This window comes from Leopardus geoffroyi, chromosome C2 (genome assembly GCF_018350155.1).
Source record: "Leopardus geoffroyi isolate Oge1 chromosome C2, O.geoffroyi_Oge1_pat1.0, whole genome shotgun sequence".
Taxonomy (NCBI): domain Eukaryota; kingdom Metazoa; phylum Chordata; class Mammalia; order Carnivora; family Felidae; genus Leopardus; species Leopardus geoffroyi.
Genome location: NC_059333.1, coordinates 152,770,681 through 152,788,142, shown reverse-complemented (window position 1 = coordinate 152,788,142; position 17,462 = coordinate 152,770,681). Strand labels below are relative to the sequence as shown.

Genomic DNA, 17,462 nt, shown 5'->3' with positions numbered 1-17,462 from the left:
CTCGTCTCTTTCCTTAAACTAGTATCATGCTGGTATCATGCAGTTACGATACCTGGGTTGAGTGGAATATGCTTGAAAAGGCTTTGACCTCCTAGGAACATGGTACCAGTCTGCATTCTGACCATTGATGCAAGGTGAGAGGCAGAATGACCCCCAAGCAGCATTGCCTTCTCCAAAGGCTGGGGAAAAAGAGAGGAAAGGGAGACTCGAGGATTAGTAGCTACAAGAGATGTTCTGTGGCATTAAAAGCTAGTCACACAGAGACTGTTTTGTACTTCTTCTATGAGCCCTGACACCCAGAGCTGTGGGTGTGTAGTCAGTTTCAGCAATAAGACATGAGGTAGATTTTCAAATCATTTCACTTTGTAAATCCTCAGTTTCTTTGGCTTAAAATGGAAATAATAATATCTGTTTTGTGTACTTCATGAGGTTTTTCCTGAGGATCAAATGACCCAGTACCTGAAAACTATAAACTGCCATGCAGTTGTGAACTAATATTGTTATTTTCTTAAGTATTTGTCTAAGATCATATGCAGTTAGTGATAGAAAGGCAGGAGTTAGGCCTGGGATGATCTGCCAGTCCAGAAGTCTTTCCGCTCCCAGACTGGATTTAATTTCTGGTGTAACCTGCACTGAGTATTAGGGAAGACTGGAATAAAAGGAAAAGGGATAATAGAATTACACATTGAACTTCCAGCAGAGGAAACAGATGCATTTCTTTAAGAGTTGGTAATGTATGAGCAGAAGCTGCAAAAGAAAGTTTCTGGTATGATCTTGAGCCTCTCTGGTGAGAGAACATACACTTGAAGGGAGATGCTGCTGGAAATCCTACACAGTGATCTTGGATTTACGGATGTCCGCAACCCCTTAGAGCATCATTTGGATATTGAACTGCAGTGATCATACAAAAAGGCTATAAATCGTAAACTAATTCTTTTGAGGAAACACAATTTTTTTTTAATGTTAATTTTTGAGAGAGAGAGAGAGAGAGAGAGATAGCACCTGTGAGGGGCAGAGAGAGAGGGACAAAGGATCTGAAATGGGCTCTGACAGTGGAGAAAGCCTGATGCGGGACTCGAACTTACAAACTGTGACATCATGACCCGAGCTAACGTCAGACAGTTAGCTGACTGAACCACGCAGGTGCCCCTTGAGGAGAAACAAAATTTTTAACCTATATAATTAAGACTGGAATTTGAGAAGCCCAGTATGAATTTGTATCATTTGTCAGTTACTTTACATAACCCTTAAGGAGAGCTTACAGGTGAATGAAAGTCTTATTATTTATTACTTTATGATTAAAGAAATGAAAGTTCAAAGCTTAAATAACTTGACTGTGTTCATATGACCATAATAGCAAACATCTTTTCAGTGATAGGCACTTCAGTGTACTTTACCCTCCTAAATGCCTCCCATGAGACAGGTAGTAGCTACATTTTAGATGAAGGAAGTAAATCCTACGATAAGTGACAGGGTCCGGATTAAAAATCAGGTCTTTCTGAGTCAGGTCTATCGCTTTCTACTTCACATAATGCTAACTAATTATAATCTTGCTTCAAAAGTAGAACATCTGTTCTCAGATGTTTGACATCTTGAAAGAAATATTTGTGTATTAACACTAGGGCCTTACTTGTAGAGGAATGCGTGTTTGGCATAGCTTGGTAAAAGAAATAGGTTAGCTTTTTCGCCATGGGTTTGCCTCCAAAACACACGTGTCGTGAAAACCACCACTGAACCTAAGCCAAAATGGGAAAAGACTCATATCAACGTCGTCGTCATTGGACACGTAGGTTCGGGCAAGCCTACCGCTACTGGTCATCTGATCTACAAATGTGGTGGGATTGACAAAAGAACTATCAAAAAATTTGAGAAGGAGGCTGCTGAGATGGGAAAGGGCTCCTTCAGGTATACCTGGGTCTTGGAGAAACAAAGCCAAACGTGAACGTGGTGTCACCATTGGTATCTCCCTGGGGAAATTTGAGACCAGCAAGTTCTACATGACCATCATTGATGCCCCGGGACTCAGAGACTTTATCAAAAATATGATTATAGGCACCTCTCAGGCAAATTTGAAGCAGGTGTCTCCAAGAAGGGGCAGACCCGTGAGCATGCCCTTCTGGCTTACACACTGGGTGTAAAACAACTTATTGTCGGTGTAACAAAATGGATTCCACTGAGCCCCCCTACAGCCAGAAGAGATACGAGGAAATCGTTAAGGAAGTCAGCGGCTACATGGAGGAAATTGGCTACAACCCCGACAACCGTAGCATTGGTGCCAATTTCTGGTCGAAATGGTGACAGCATGCTGGAACCAAGTGCTAACATGCCATTGGTTCGAGGGATGGAAAGTTAAGTGTAGAGTGGCAATGCCAGTGGAACCACGCTGCTTGGAGTTCTGGATTGCGTTCTGCCACCTGCTCGTCCAACTGACAAGCCCTTGCGTCTGTCCCTCCAGGATGTCTACAAAGTTGGTGGTATTGGTACTGTCCCTGTGGGTCGAGTGGAGACCGGTGTCCTTAAGGCAGGCTTGATGGTCACTTTTTCTCCAGTCAGTGTTACAACTGAAGTAAAGTCTGTTGAAATGCACCATGAAGCTTTGAGTGAGGCTCTTCCTGGGGACAACGTGGGCCTCAGTGTCAAGAACGTATGTGTCAAAGATGTTCGTCGTGGCAGTGTGGCTGGTGACAGCAAAAATGACCCACCAATGGAAGCAGCTGGCCTCCCAGCTCTAGTGATTATCCTGAACCATCCAGGCCAGGTCAATGCCGGATATGCACCTGTGCTGGACTGTCACACAGCTCACATCGGCCGCAAGTTCGCTGAGCTGAAGGAGAAGATGGACCGTCGTTCTGGAAAAAAGCTGGGAGATGGTCCTGAGTTCTTGAAATCTGGTGACGCTGCCATCGTTGATATGGTTCCTGGCACGCCCATGGGTGTCGAGAGCTTCTCTGACCTCCTCTGGGCTGTTCGCTGTTGGTGACATGAGACAGACGGTTGCTGGGGGTGTCATCAAAGCGGTGGACAAGAAGGCAGCTGGAACTGGCAGAGTCACCAAGTCTTCCAGAAAGCTCAGAAGGCTAAATGAATATTATCCCCAATACCTGCCACCCCAGTCTTAATCAGTGGTGGAAGAACGGTCTCAAAACTGTTTGTGTCCGTTGGCCATTTCAGTTGAATAGTAAATGACTGGTTAATGACAGCAATGCATCGTAAAACCTTCAGAAGGAAAGGAGAATGTTTTGTGGACCATTTGTTTTTTGTGTGTGTGGCAGTTTTAAGTTACTAGTTTTTAAAATCAGTACTTTTTTTTTTTTTTTTTTTACATTTTGTTTTCAATGTTTATTTATTTTTGGGACAGAGAGAGACAGAGCATGAACGGGGGAGGGGCAGAGAGAGAGGGAGACACAGTGTCGGAAACAGGCTCCAGGCTCCGAGCCATCAGCCCAGAGCCTGACGCGGGGCTCGAACTCCCGGACCGCGAGATCGTGACCTGGCTGAAGTCGGACGCTTAACCGACTGCGCCACCCAGGCGCCCCTAAAATCAGTACTTTTTAATGGAAACAACTTGGCCAAAAATCTGTCACAGAATTTTGAGACCCACTAAAACAAAAGTGTAATGAGAAAAAAAAAAAAAAAGAAATAGGTTAGATCTCCATCATTTTGCCCACCTAGTCCAATAAGCTTTAGATTGCAAATATAGTATTTATATATTTGACAAATAAGTGAAGGGAGGAGGAGAGTGACTTGTAGTAAAGCACATTTAAGATAATTGGCTTTTTTGGGGCACAAACAAGTAAGGTCCCCACCAAAGCCTGAAGAAACATCGGGAATATAAAGAATGCTGGATTTATGTGTGGTATTTGTAGGGTCAGGAGCTGAGATCTGAGTGAGAAGGGCTGTGTTTCTGCGAGTCGAGAAGCCCTTTAGTTTATCTTAAGAATCATTTAGATCAACACACCAAACTTTTGGTGTTGTGATTTTTAATTTTTTTTTTCAAAATTATCTTTACAATAACGTAGAAAGGGTGCTGACGCGAACCAGATTATAGGTGCGCATCCTGTGTGACAGTTATCAGTGAGGAGGCAGTATAGCGCTCCTTTCTTTTGTCAAAATGTTTTCTTGTGTGACAGCCTTTGCTAAGTGTGATTGGGAAATCAGCTGTCAAATTTTACTACATTTATTTTCTCCAGAGATATTATTCACAGGCACACTATGCAGTATTTTGAGCTTTTTCTCTTCTCTGGTAGATACTAGGACTAGATTCATTGGACAAACACTTGAGGGGAACGTGAAGAGACTTAAAATGTCTTTCTATCTACTAGGAGGCTCACAATCCAGTTGAAGAGTTAAAACTCTTGGGATGCCTGGCTGGCTCAGTCGGTTAAGTGTCTGACTCTTGATCTCAGCACAGGTCTTGGTCATGAGTTCAAGTCCTGCGATGGGGTCCACCCTGGGCATGAAGCCTATTTAGAAAAAAAAAAAAAAAAAAAAAAGTTAAGACTCTTGTGTCCTATACAAGGCCAAGCATGACAAACACCTGGAAGAGGTATTAAGTACTTTGAAGTAAGAGAGGAGGCATCCTCCTGGTTACAGAAATAGAGACCTCCGTGGAGATGTTTGTGTTCTGGCCCACCAGAGCTGGGGGATACTTTGAACAGAGATAGAAACCTTACTAGGCAGGGGTGTAGAGTTGGGAAAGAATTCTTTTTATGTATATATTCATAAATATTAATATCCCTGAAACGTTTTCATAAAATAATTTTAATTATATTATGTGGGACACACACTGATTTTCTATTTCTTTTTTTGTTTCTAACATTACCTACTTAAGTTTGTTTCCTGGCCCATGTGGGTTGCAGCCCATAATTTGGGGTACACTGGGCCATACAAAGAGGTATTAAGATTCTAAATTCAGGCAGTGACAGTAATAATGGAAAGGAAGGCACATTCCCTAGACATTTTATTATTTTATTTTATTTTATTTTATTTATTTTTTAAAGTTTATTTATTTATTTTGAGAGAGAGAGAACAGCAGAGGGTCAGAGAGATAATTCCAAGCAGACTCCACACCGTCATTGCAGAGCCTGATGTGGGACTCAAACTCAAGAACCACGAGATCACGACCGGACCCAAAACCAAGAGCTGGACGCTTAACCAACTGAGTCACCCCGGTGCCCCCTGCTCAGACACTGGATAGATGGAAGAATTGTTTGTTTCATATTGAGCATTCCATGAGGGCAGGGACTTTATTGTGTTCACTCTGTATGAGTGAATAACTTAACATTACTTGGGGGCCTGACTGAATGGTGTGAAACAGATGAAAACTGCTTGCATTGGGGTAATTAGAAAATCAGGAGTAAATGTTACAAATGGAGATGCGTTCCAGGAATGAAAAGTGATCATTAAGCAATACTTGAGAGCTTCCGGTGGAGAACGAAGTCCACACAAAAGCTGTGGCAGCAGCAGGTAACGGGACTGTCAAGAAAGCACTTTCAGTAGGGGGGTGGAATTCGTTTTGATGTGGAAGGGAGCCACTGGGAAAATTGAGTCAGGAATATAGCACTCTTGCAAAACACTTACATACGTATTTTTCCTTTTGAACTGAAAGGGAAAAGGATAATTTCAGTGGGAGTTAAGATAAAGGAACCCTCCCTCCTACCCCTTAAAGGAATAGACGAGAAGGAAAGAAGTCTTTAAGGCCCTTTCGGTTTTTTAATTTGATGGTTCTCTGATAGTCTCCTGTTAGAAGACCCTTTGTGAGCTGTCCCTGCCCACCCCCCCCCACCCCCCAGAGTAACCCTTAGTTTCAATTTAAGACATTGGACAGTGTGACCCCAACTCTGTGCATGAATTGTCACACTGTCTTACCTCCCTCATCCAGTGAGTCACCAAGTCCTATGGTTTATACTTTTCCAGCATAGCTCTTGACTCCTCCCTGTCTTTCCATTCATATTGCCACTTATTTTTTTTTTAGCATTCTGTTTTTTAAAATTATTTTTAGATGTTTATTTTGAGAGAGAGAGAACATGTGCACAAGTCGGGGGAGGGCGGAGAGAGAGAATCCCAAGGAGGCTCCACATTGTCAGCCCAGAGCCTGATCCTGGCCTCAGTCTCATGAACCCGGAGATCGTGATCTGAGCCAAAATCAAGAGCTGGACGCTCAACAGACTAAGCCACCCAGGCGCCCCTAAAACTATATTTTGAGATAGTTTTAAACTTCTAGAAGAGTTGCAAAAGAAGTACAGAAAGTTCCTGTGTGCTGTTCACCCAGGTTCTCCTGACAGTAACATAACCACAGTGTAAATACCCAAACCGAGTAACTAGTGATTTATAATTTTTCAGGCCACCATTGTCCCTCACCCAGGTCATAGCAACAGCCTTAGGCAGTATCATTGCCTCTAGTCTCGCCTTCCCACACTTATTTTCTAATTGTAGCTAGAGTGTTTTTATGAAATGGCATATATAGTTAAACCTCTGATGCCTTCCCTTTGCTGTTAAGATGAAGCCTGAATTCTTGAACACACTTACACAGTCCTTTATGATACGGTCCCAAGTAACTCAACAGTCAAACCTGTAAAACTTACAGGAAGCCATCCCTGATTATCACTCCTATCTTTTGATAATTGGCCTCTCCAGTGAAATCACGTAGTATCTAGTACTTCTCCTATCAAACTATTTATCATTGTGTGTTGTTAAATTAGTATTGGTCTGACTTCTTCACTCGACTGTAAGTTTCATGAGGGCTCACCCTCGTAGTCAAGCACCTAGCACTGCGCCTGGCACATTGGTAAATGTCCGTTGAAAGCATGAACTGCTTGCCTTAGACAGGTTTACTCATTGCACCCTAAAATATGTCTTGCGTATTTCATCTTTTGTGTGGTGTGTGCCTCTCACCTTCTACTGCTGTCGTTTCCCTATATCCTACCGCACTAAACCTCGTTCTTACCTCCTTTGCAAGGACTTCTTGCCTACCTTCGTTGTTCTTTCCAGAGGATTCTTGTAACGTGCTATCTTTACAACTTGCTGGCAATATACGTTGTCCTATATATTCCCTCTCATATGTACTTCTCATCTCCTTTAATCTTCATAGCACTATGTCAACAGGCAGGTGCTGACTTTAGTTTTACTTAGGTTTTAGTACAGAAGACTGTGCTGGTGACTTTGGAGGTTGGAAAAATGTGTACGGCAAGGTCCTTGCTATAAAGGAATTTACATTCAAGTAAAAACAATAAGAAAAACTAAGGTTCACAGAGCACTGCTTTTGAATCAGAGCCTATGGGCAACTTTTACACAATTGGTTCTACTGTACAAAGACCAAGGGCATAGGGCAAGTACAGTAATTGAATAAGTAAAAAGTTGTATAAAGTAATATTTAATTCATTCAATAAATATTTGTTGAAGGTGTACTGTGTGCCAGGCACAGTGTTAAGTGCCACGAATACACAGGCTTAGCTTTCATTGAGCTTAAAGTTTTGTGAAGGATACAGAAAAATAGATAAGCAGTTACTATATAATATGATAAGTTCTGCAGTGTCTAGGGAATCTACTTTTTTGTGTGGATTTTTAAAAATTCGAGTATAATTAACAAACACTGTTATATGTTAGTTTCAGGAGTACAGTATAACGATTCAACACTTTTGTACAATACTCAGTGCTCACGATAAGTATACTCTTAATTCCCTTTATGTATTTCACCCCCCCACCCCCCCCCCACACACACACTTCCCCTTTGGCAACCACCAATTTGTTCTCTGTATTTAAGAGTCTGTTTTTTTTTTTGTCTGTCTCTTTATTTTCTTGGTTTTGTTTCTTAAATTCTGTATATGAGTGAAATCATATGTTGTCTTCCTCTGACATATTTCACTTGGCCATTATACCCTCTAGGGCCATCCGTGTTATTGCAAATGGCAAGATGTCATTCTTTTTTAGGCTAATAGCCCTGTGTGTGTGTGTGTGTGTGTGTGTGTGTGTGTGTGTGTAATATGCACCAGCTTGCATTTAGGGATCCACTTTTGGAAGTACTTGCTTTCAGGAGCTCTCAGTCCACCAGGGAGGAACAGATAAGTAAGCACCCAATGCACTATCCAGTACATATGGGCTGTGATGTAAAGAGATACACAGGGAGTTTGGAAGCAACCTTGGGGAACTGGTGGAAATGATATTTTGGCTAGATCAGAAGGAAGAATTGGCATTTTTAGCTAGGGTAAAATAATGATGGAAGTCTATTTGAGGCATAGGGAACAATAGGGTTAAATATCCATGGTTGAAGAAACATGCTCACCTGAAGTTTACTGTGGCTGGATTGTAGAGGGTATTTTGGGGTAGGGTCAGTGAAGGGAGTAGGATTGAGACTGGAGAGGTAGGCAGGGCCCAGAGCACTCAGGGCTATATGAGGCATTTTATCTCACCCAACCTAATTTAAATGCGTAACCCCAAGGTTGTAGATAAACTTAGAGGGTGCTCAGGTTTCTACTTTGGATTTAGTTTATGACCTTGTCCTGCTTCAGGAGATTTCGTTGCAGAGTGAGAACTGTTAATTAATTCACAAAAATGGGATGAAACGATATTTTCAAAATAAAACAAAACCCACAAACCAAAAAGGAACCTCTACCTGAATAGACATTTTCCCAAAGAAGACCTACAGATGACCAACAGGCACATGAAAAATGCTCAGCATCACTCATCATCAAGGAAATGCAAATCAAAACCACCTCACACCTGTCAGAATGGCTAAAATCAAAAAGACAAGAAATAACAAGTGTTGGTGAGGATGTGGAGAAAAGGGAAGGAGTCCTTGTGTACTACTGGGAATTCAAACTGATACAGCCACTGTGGAAAACGGTATGGAGGCTTCTCAAAAAATTAAAAATAGAACTACCATATGATCTGGTAATTATTCCACTACGGGGTATTTACCGCCTAAAAATGAAAATACTAATTTGAGAAGATATTTGCACCCCTGTGTTTATTGCAGCATTGCTTACCATAGCCAAGATTTGGAAGCAACCCAAGTGTCCATCTATAGATGAATGGATAAAAAAGATGTGATTTTTACACAGACACACTCATAGTGGAATACTACTCAGCCATAAAAAATAATGGAGTCCTGCCATTTGTGGCAACGTGGATGGGCCTAGAGGGTACTATATTAAGTGAAGTAGGTCAGACAAAGAAAAACAAATACCGTATGATTTCACTTGCATGTGGAATCTAACAAACAAAACGAGAACAAACAAAAAACAGACTGCTAAATACATAGAACAATCTCACTGTGGGGGCTCAGGGTGATGGGTGAGCTAGATAAAGGAGATTGAGAGATATAAACTTCCAGTTATAAATAACTAAGTCACAGAGATGGAAAGTCCAGCATGGAGAATATAGTCAATAATATTATAATAATATCGTATGGTGACCACACTTACCGTGGTGAGCAGTGAGTAATGTATAGAATTGTCAAGTCACTGTGTTGTATACCTAGAACTAATACAACCTTGTATTTCAACTATCTTTCAATAATAAAACTACATTTTAAAAACAGAATAAAGACACTTGAAGACCAGCAAAACAAAACAAAAACCACCCTCTGTTTATTAGTCATTATGCTCTATGGCTATAAAACCAGATTTCCCAAGATGCTTTTTCAAGAGCTCCTTGACGTAACAATGTGTGTCCCCACGGAGGCCTTTGCGGTGTTGTGTGAGGCCGTGATAAGTAAGTGTATGTTTCTAGTTTCAAAGATTATGAGTGGAATGACTAGTCAGAATGGACCGAGGGACACTGAGGGGTTTTTTTCGTTTAACTCTTCTCAAGGAGGTCAGAGCCATGGAGATCTCACAGACGTTTAAGCCAGTCTTGGATTTACAAATCTGAATTCACTCACTTGTAGTGTTGTTTCAGGCTTGCGTATAATAAATTAATCATGTTTTCTCTTCCTTGTAGAAAGAAATTCAAGCCATGAGTCAGTGCCATCATCCTAATATTGTGTCTTACTACACGTCTTTTGTGGTAAAAGATGAGCTGTGGCTAGTCATGAAGCTGCTAAGTGGAGGTGAGTAGAGTATGGTGAAACGCTAACTTCTGTTGGTTGGAAAGGTAATAAAAATATCCTGTTGGTTTTTTCCTGGTTTGGTTTTCGTGCACATTGGCATTTGAGGAGATGCTGAGGACTTAGTATCTGCTAAAGATGGGAGGGTATGAGCCGAGACAGGTTTCACACGTTGCATTTGGTCGCCATGCCGCTGAAGTCTCACTCCATCTCTGATTGTTCCCCACAGCTTCCTTTGTGCCATGACAGCAACTTGTTGAAGGTTCTGGCCAAGGGTCTGACAATAACTTCTTATGGAATGACCCGCATTTTGGATTTATCTGGTTATTTCTTCCTGGTGATATTTAACTCGATTTGTTTCCCTTGCTTTCTTACAAATTAAAAATTGGACCCAAAGGCTTGATTTGATGTAAGTTCGAAATTTTTGGACAGTATTTTGTGGGCGATGCTGTGTTCATAGTGCATCACACCAGGAAGCGTTGCTTTCTGGTTATATCTTTAATGGTGATGTGACTTTTGATTGCTTGAGATTTTGATAGCCAGACCTCACCATGGAAAAGTTAACTTGTTCCCCTTTGCAGCTAGCGAGTAATCTGTGAGGTGCTACTTGGGCACTGAGAGTATCCAGTTCCCCACCTTTTTTTTTTTTCCCCATTTTTTAAAGTTTATGTGTTTATTTTGGAGACAGCGAGAGAGAGAGTGAGAGAGAGAGAGAGAGAGACAGAGAGGGCATGAGCAGGGGAGGGGCAGAGAGAGAGAATCCCAAGCAGGTTCTGCACTGTCAGCGCAGAGCCCTACGTGGGACTCGGTCCCACCAACCGTGAGATCATGACCTGAGCCGAAACCCAGAGTCAGTCGCTTAACCAACTGAGCCACTCAGGCGCCCCTCCCCCCTTACTCTTTCCTTTAATGATTTTAGCATCCATTCACAGTCCTTGTTTGAATTAATTATTCTGTCAAGGGTTGCAGAATGGTGACTTTTCTCATTGCATCCTTTCTTTTACATTTGTAACCTTGGCATTGTTCTGTGTAAAGGAACTTGACCTCGTTAACTGGAGCTCTTTGAATAATCTGTATTGTGGTTCCTACTAAAAATGCAAGATAAATAATTGATTTTTTTTTTTTCAGTACTAATTTTCAGAGTAAAGAGTTGATTTAATACTCACCTCCAGTGGTAGCAAATAGGATTTGTTTGTTTTTTTCCTTTTTCCTGTTGGGTAAGGCTTTCATTTTTTTTGAGTGTCATCATAGACACAAGGAATTTTATATATTTAGTGTCTTTCAATGTAGTTTTACTCTCTTCTTTGGATGCTCAGGTCATCCAAAATTTTGTCATTAGGACTCCCTTTAAGTTTTTATTCCTATGTCCTTTTGACATGAATGCGTTAGTCTTTGGTTACTTCCTTGTTTTTTGGTTCAGGATTTCCTAGGGTCACGTTTATATTACTTTTCCTAGATCCACAATCAGCCAATACTCCAAGGAGTTCTGATTTTTGTTAGGGGAAAGGTATTTAGAAAGCATAAATAGGATGTTTGGTCATTGCTACATCATTATCATCACTTCTAGTTGAAAGAGCTTAGAAATATATTAAAAATTATGATTTGGAATTAATATTTCCATTTCGTGTTTAACATTATAGACTTTTGAAGCTTCTTTGAAATTATACGTGAATCTCTTTTCTCTTATACAGAAAATTTTGGTCCCCAGTATTATGATTAATTATGGTGCTTTATCCTGCCATATGTATACAGTTATTTCTGCTTAAGTCCTTAGAATAAAATGTAAGTATTACTGATGGCCAGAAGCAGACCATTGTCACTAGGTTGGACATTTTGTTGTTATGGTTATCTGAAGGCCCAAGTCATGTAGTAAATTAGACATTTTTCCAAAGCACGGATTTGAATCGTGGCGAGATTGGGAGGACTAGTGAGTGATGGAGCCACCCGACCTTCCCATCACTGTGCTGCTTGGTTTTTGTTTGCATATGTATTTTGTGTAGGAACATGATTTTCCATTTTAGAATTGAACACTTGACTTCCCTAGCGAGGCCATAAAGGAAAGAGCATAGGCTTTAGAATTAAATTCCAACTTTCCTACTTAGCCGGTTATGTCATTGGGCAAATTATTTAAACCCTTTGAACCTGTTAACTTTTCTGTCAAATGGGGATACCTTTCTGTATTTTAGGTATTGGGGAGTAGTAATTGAGATGACATACGTCAAGCATCTTATAATTGTGCTGACATGTAGATGCACAAGAAATTGAGTCATTAATAATAATCCCATGTTATTTGATGCTTTTCAGTGTAGCCAGAATCACCTTTTTGTTTCAATCCCATTAGTGACACACTGGAGAAACTGGATTGCTTTGTTAAAGGCCTTGTTCATATGATGGTTGGAATCCTTGCTAACACCAACCACCTTTCAAGATGGTGGTCAAGCATGGTTCTTTCAGTATGGACAGATATGGGAATATTAGGTAATACTGTATCTTTCATTATTGATCACCTATAGCATAATTTTCTTTATTTGTAACTTATAAAAATGTGTAATACAGAGTTTTTAATGTTTTGCTGAAAAGTCCTCTGATGAATAGCAATACTTTGTCTGCTTAATTCTTTCATCCATACCTGTATGCCAGCCCATCCTTTCTGCTACTCCTGAGCAGAATGAATGTATATTTTTTAAGAAATCCCCGTTTTCTTCTGCAGGGAGTATGTATCCTGATCTCAGAAGGGGCAGGACATGTAGCTGGGTGGGACATCTATTAAATGTACCTTTCTGTCTCTCCTCGTCTTAGGTTTACTGGAACAGTGCCCAATTTTTCCAGCCTAGGACTCAGCACGTTTCCTGGGGGATAATTTTCAAACATGTTCCAGCTGTTAACTCTTTTTATAATTACTTACCTTTCTTTTTTTTTTTTTGAGTCAACATAATCTTACATCTAAGCCTTTAAAAATATTAAAGAATTGCATCTTTTTTTAGGAAAATGAAATCGTGCTTGTTTTAGTCAGAAAGTGAATAAACATTTAAACTGAAGAGATAACATTAAATACTTTTAGAAAACAAAAGCTAGACCTGAGCACAGCTTCAAAATGTTTTTTTATTATTTATTTATTTATTTATTTATTTATTTATTTATTTATTTATTTATTTTAATGTTTATTTGTGAGAGAGAGAGAGAGAGAGCATGAGCATGAGCAGGGGAGGGGCAGAAAGAGAGGGAGACACAGAATCTGAAGCAGGCTCCAGGCTCTGAGCTGTCAGCACAGAGCACGACGTGGGGCTCGAACCCACCAACCGTGGGATCATGACCTGAGCTGAAGCCGGACACTCAACCGACTGAGCCACCCAGGCGCCCCTAAAATGTTTTTAAAATACAGAGAAACTGTGCCAAGATTTATTGCTCATTTAAAATTCCATTCATCAGATTACTTGCTGATCACCACTGCATTGGTGAATCATGTTCCTTGCTCTTATGGGCCTCATAGCTAATAAGGAAAAGTTACAATTAAATAAGTATAACTATGTAGAGTACCAGGAAGAAGTATCAGGTGCCATGGGGACAGGTACCAGGAGACTGTATTTTATTGAGGGAGAATGGGTGATGGGTTTAACAAAGACTTCCCTCAGGAGGTGACGTTCAGCTGAGACCAGAGAATAGGTAATAATTAGCCAGGTAACGTGGTAAGTGGGCGTGATTTCGAGGGAAGGATGGGAGAAGTGATCCAGATAGAGGGAACACCATGCAGAGAAGGTTCTGGAGGCAGGATGGAGGAGTATGGTATGTCTTGCGAAACTGATGGGGGCCTACAGAAGGAGCAGAGAGAGTGAGAGGAGAAGACCATTGATAAGCAGAGGCTCCCTTTGAGTAATTAAGTCACGTGAATAACCAGAGTTAACAGAAATATGTTTAGGCTATCTTCTTTCACATCAACTTTTTTTAGCCAAAATATATAAAACAAAAGCATATTTAAAAAAAAAGTCCATTTATTTATTTATTTATTTATTTATTTATTTATTTATTTTTTAATTTTTTTTTTCAACGTTTATTTATTTATTTTTGGGACAGAGACAGAGCATGAACAGGGGAGGGGCAGAGAGAGAGGGAGACACAGAATCAGAAACAGGCTCCAGGCTCTGAGCCATCAGCCCAGAGCCCGACGCGGGGCTCGAACTCACGGACCGCGAGATCGTGACCTGGCTGAAGTCGGACGCTTAACCAACTGCGCCACCCAGGCGCCCCAAAAGTCCATTTATTTAGAGAGAGCACACGTTTACACGCGTGCAGAGGGATGGGGCAGAGAGAGAATCTCCAGCAGGCGTGGCACTGTGAGCACAGAGCCTGATGCAGGGCTCGAACTCACGAACAGCGAGATCGTGATCTGAGCCGAAATCAAGAGTTGGGTGCTTAACCGACTGAGCCATCCAGGTGCCCCCAAATTTCTTTCTTTTTTTAAAAAAAAAAATTATTTTAGAGAGAAAGTGTAAGTAGGGAGAGGGGCAGAGGAAGAAAGAGAATCTTAAGCAGGCTCCACCCTCAGCACTGAGCCTGACGTGAGTTTCAATCCTATGACCCTGAGATCATGACTGGAGCTGAAACCAAGAGTCAGACACTCAACTGACGAGCCATGCAGGTGCCCCATAAAAACAAAAGCATATTGGGGTGCCTGGGTGGCTCTGTTAGGTGTCTGACTTCAGCTCAGGTCATGATCTCACGGTTTGTCAGTTCAAGCCCAGCATCAGGCTGTCTGCTGTCAGCACAGAGCCCACTTTGAATCCTCTGTCCTTCTCTCTCCTTGCCCCTCCCCTGCTTGCACTCTCTCTCTGTCTCTCAGATAAAAAACTTTAAAAAAAAACCGGAAGCATATTTTTCATCTAGCAACATGTACTGACGTAGAATTTAATAAGCTAATTAAATCATAATCTGAGTTGCAGCTGTCACTCTTACACCCATCAACCCGGTGGACGTCATGGTTAAAATAAGTTGAATTTCGTGTGTTAGTATTATAGTCATTTCTTAATGCCTCCTTATAACTGTAATATTCTTCTGTGAATTAATCTCTGATGTTGAACGTTGAGATTTTAGTATAGGAAGTTAATCTTCAGAAATTGGAAGCAGTTCTGATCTAAAGAGCTATTTCTGCAGCTTATTAGCACCAAACTGCACTGTAAGAGTTTTAGAAATCAAAGTAATTAAGAAAGTTTCTGAAAGGAGGAGAATTACCTATTCGACTTAGAGTGATGACTTGTAGCAATGCAGAAATCTAATTTAAATTCACTGTCTTAGTGAATTATTTTGTTGTTTAGAGATGCTCTCAACTTTGTCATCTTCTAAGACATAAAAAAAAGTATGAGGGCGCCTGGGTGGCGCAGTCGGTTAAGCGTCCGACTTCAGCCAGGTCACGATCTCGCGGTCCGTGAGTTCGAGCCCCGCGTCGGGCCCTGGGCTGCTGGCTCAGAGCCTGCAGCCTGTTTCCGATTCTGTGTCTCCCTCTCTCTCTGCCCCTCCCCCGTTCATGCTCTGTCTCTCTCTGTCCCAAAAATAAATAAACGTTGAAAAAAAAAAATTAAAAAAAAAAAAAAAAGTATGGGAAGTTTTTCATTTTCAAGTTTATTTTATTTTTATTTTTGAGAGAGAGCAAGTTGGGGAGGGACAGAGAGAAAGGAGGACAGAGGATACGAAGCGGGCTCCGTACTGAGAGCAGAGAGCCCAACATGGGGCTTGAGTTCGTGAACCGTGAGATCATGACCTGAGCTTGAAGTTGGAACCTTAACCGACTGAGCCACCCAGGTGCCCCAAGTATGGGAACTTCTTTGATCTAAGCAGGACCCGAGTAAAATATCTGGTATTAATAATAGGGACCATCTTTGGTTGTTCAGGCAACAATGGAAGGGTATATCTATTTGTCTGAAGTGGAATATTCAGCCCAAGCAAATTTGACCCCTTTGAAACCTTCCATGGCTCAGAAAGAAACGAACAAAACCCAGTGGCTGAATATTGGTGGCTTCTTGGCAGAAATTCTGATAACTAAAATGAGCTAATTTCGGATTCAAAGAGTGTTGTTTCATAAAAGTAAACTGAGGCAATAAACATGTTGACTGAATAATTTGATGGAGCAATATAATTAGGAGATTTCCCAAGTACCTTAACCCGGAAGCTCCTTTGCTACTTTTTCAAAAGTGTTTTAATATGTAATAATGATATTCTTGGACAGTAAAAGTTTTGCATTGCTTTTTAAATGTTCTGTGCCATAGGCTAGGAAAGCAGACATGAGATGGATTTTTGGAATCGGTGTTTACATTTTAACTTTTCGCTTTGTTACCAGATTTGTACTTATTCCCTCTTGTTTTCCATTCTCCTTGCTATTACTCTGAGAAATGCTTAGGTTTCAATGGACAGTGTTCATCTAGGAGCCTAGGTTGTTAAAATACACCTTCTTGGGCCCACTTTAGATCTCTTGAATGACAGTCTGTGAGATCTGGAAATCTACACTTTTAACTAGTTTGCCAACTAATTCCTTCATGTGTTAAAGTTTGAGGTCTGATTATCTGTGTAAAATATTTCTTCCAGATTGTGCCCAAGGATATAAGACGGTGCATGCTGTTACAACCTTCCCTTTTTATTCTTAATTTTCTTTAGGTGTTAATTGATTCATCCAGTGATAATCTGCAGTCTTCTTTGGCTTAGCGTATCTTACCTTCACCTTTCTTAGTTGATATGAAGACTTCCATGTAATTTTGATATTTGAGGAGGGAGGATTATAAGCACCATCATCATGTTAGATGCTACAAGATGCTGAAGAAATCATATGGGAACAAATGGGTACTTTCTAGGACCAAATTTATCAATTAAAGATAAAGGTCTTGGTGGCATGATTATCCCTCCACCAATAAAAATTATATTGTTGGGAGATTGAATTGGAGAAGAAATTTTATACCACGAAAGAGGGGGCTTTTTATATAGCTTGTTAAAAATGTCTGTTATGAACGTAGACTGGGGATGTGCACTGCTTTAATTTCCCCATTGATCATTGGTGTTGTGAAATCATTAAAAATCTTTTAAGATTTTTTTTTTTAATGTTTATTATTTTAGACACGCAGAGCATGAGCAGGGGAGGGGCAGAGAGAGAGACAGAGACAGAATGTGAGGCAGGCTCCAGGCTCTGAGCTGTCAGCACAGAGAGCCCGACGCGAGGCTCGAACCCACGAACCGCAAGATCATGACCTGAGCCAAAGTCGGACCCTTAACCGACTGAACCACCCAGCTGCCCCGATCTTTTAAGATTTTAAAAAGGAGTTCCTGGTTCAAACTCTTTAAAAATACAGATCTAATAACTTTTTATGTACCCTAGGTCTTTATTGCTCCATTTTCCTGATCTACCAGACTGGAAATTCCCAGAGTCAACTGTTGTGCC

General features: G+C 40.9%; 1 protein-coding gene and 1 long non-coding RNA gene across 2 annotated transcripts in view; one reads left to right on the top strand and one right to left on the bottom strand.

Annotated features, from left to right (window-relative positions):
• Positions 1–17,462, top strand: part of OXSR1 (oxidative stress responsive kinase 1) — a 104,995-nt gene that overhangs the window by 22,494 nt on the left and 65,039 nt on the right. The window contains exon 3 of the mRNA XM_045436552.1: positions 9,940–10,048. Coding sequence (XP_045292508.1) covers positions 9,940–10,048 — 109 coding nt within the window. The remainder of the gene's footprint in view (positions 1–9,939; positions 10,049–17,462) is intronic.
• LOC123575811 lies at positions 3,261–3,869 on the bottom strand. The gene is made up of 2 exons (XR_006701010.1): positions 3,549–3,869; positions 3,261–3,301 (listed from the first exon to the last, which is right to left on the bottom strand). It is a non-coding gene; the product is annotated as an uncharacterized LOC123575811 (long non-coding RNA).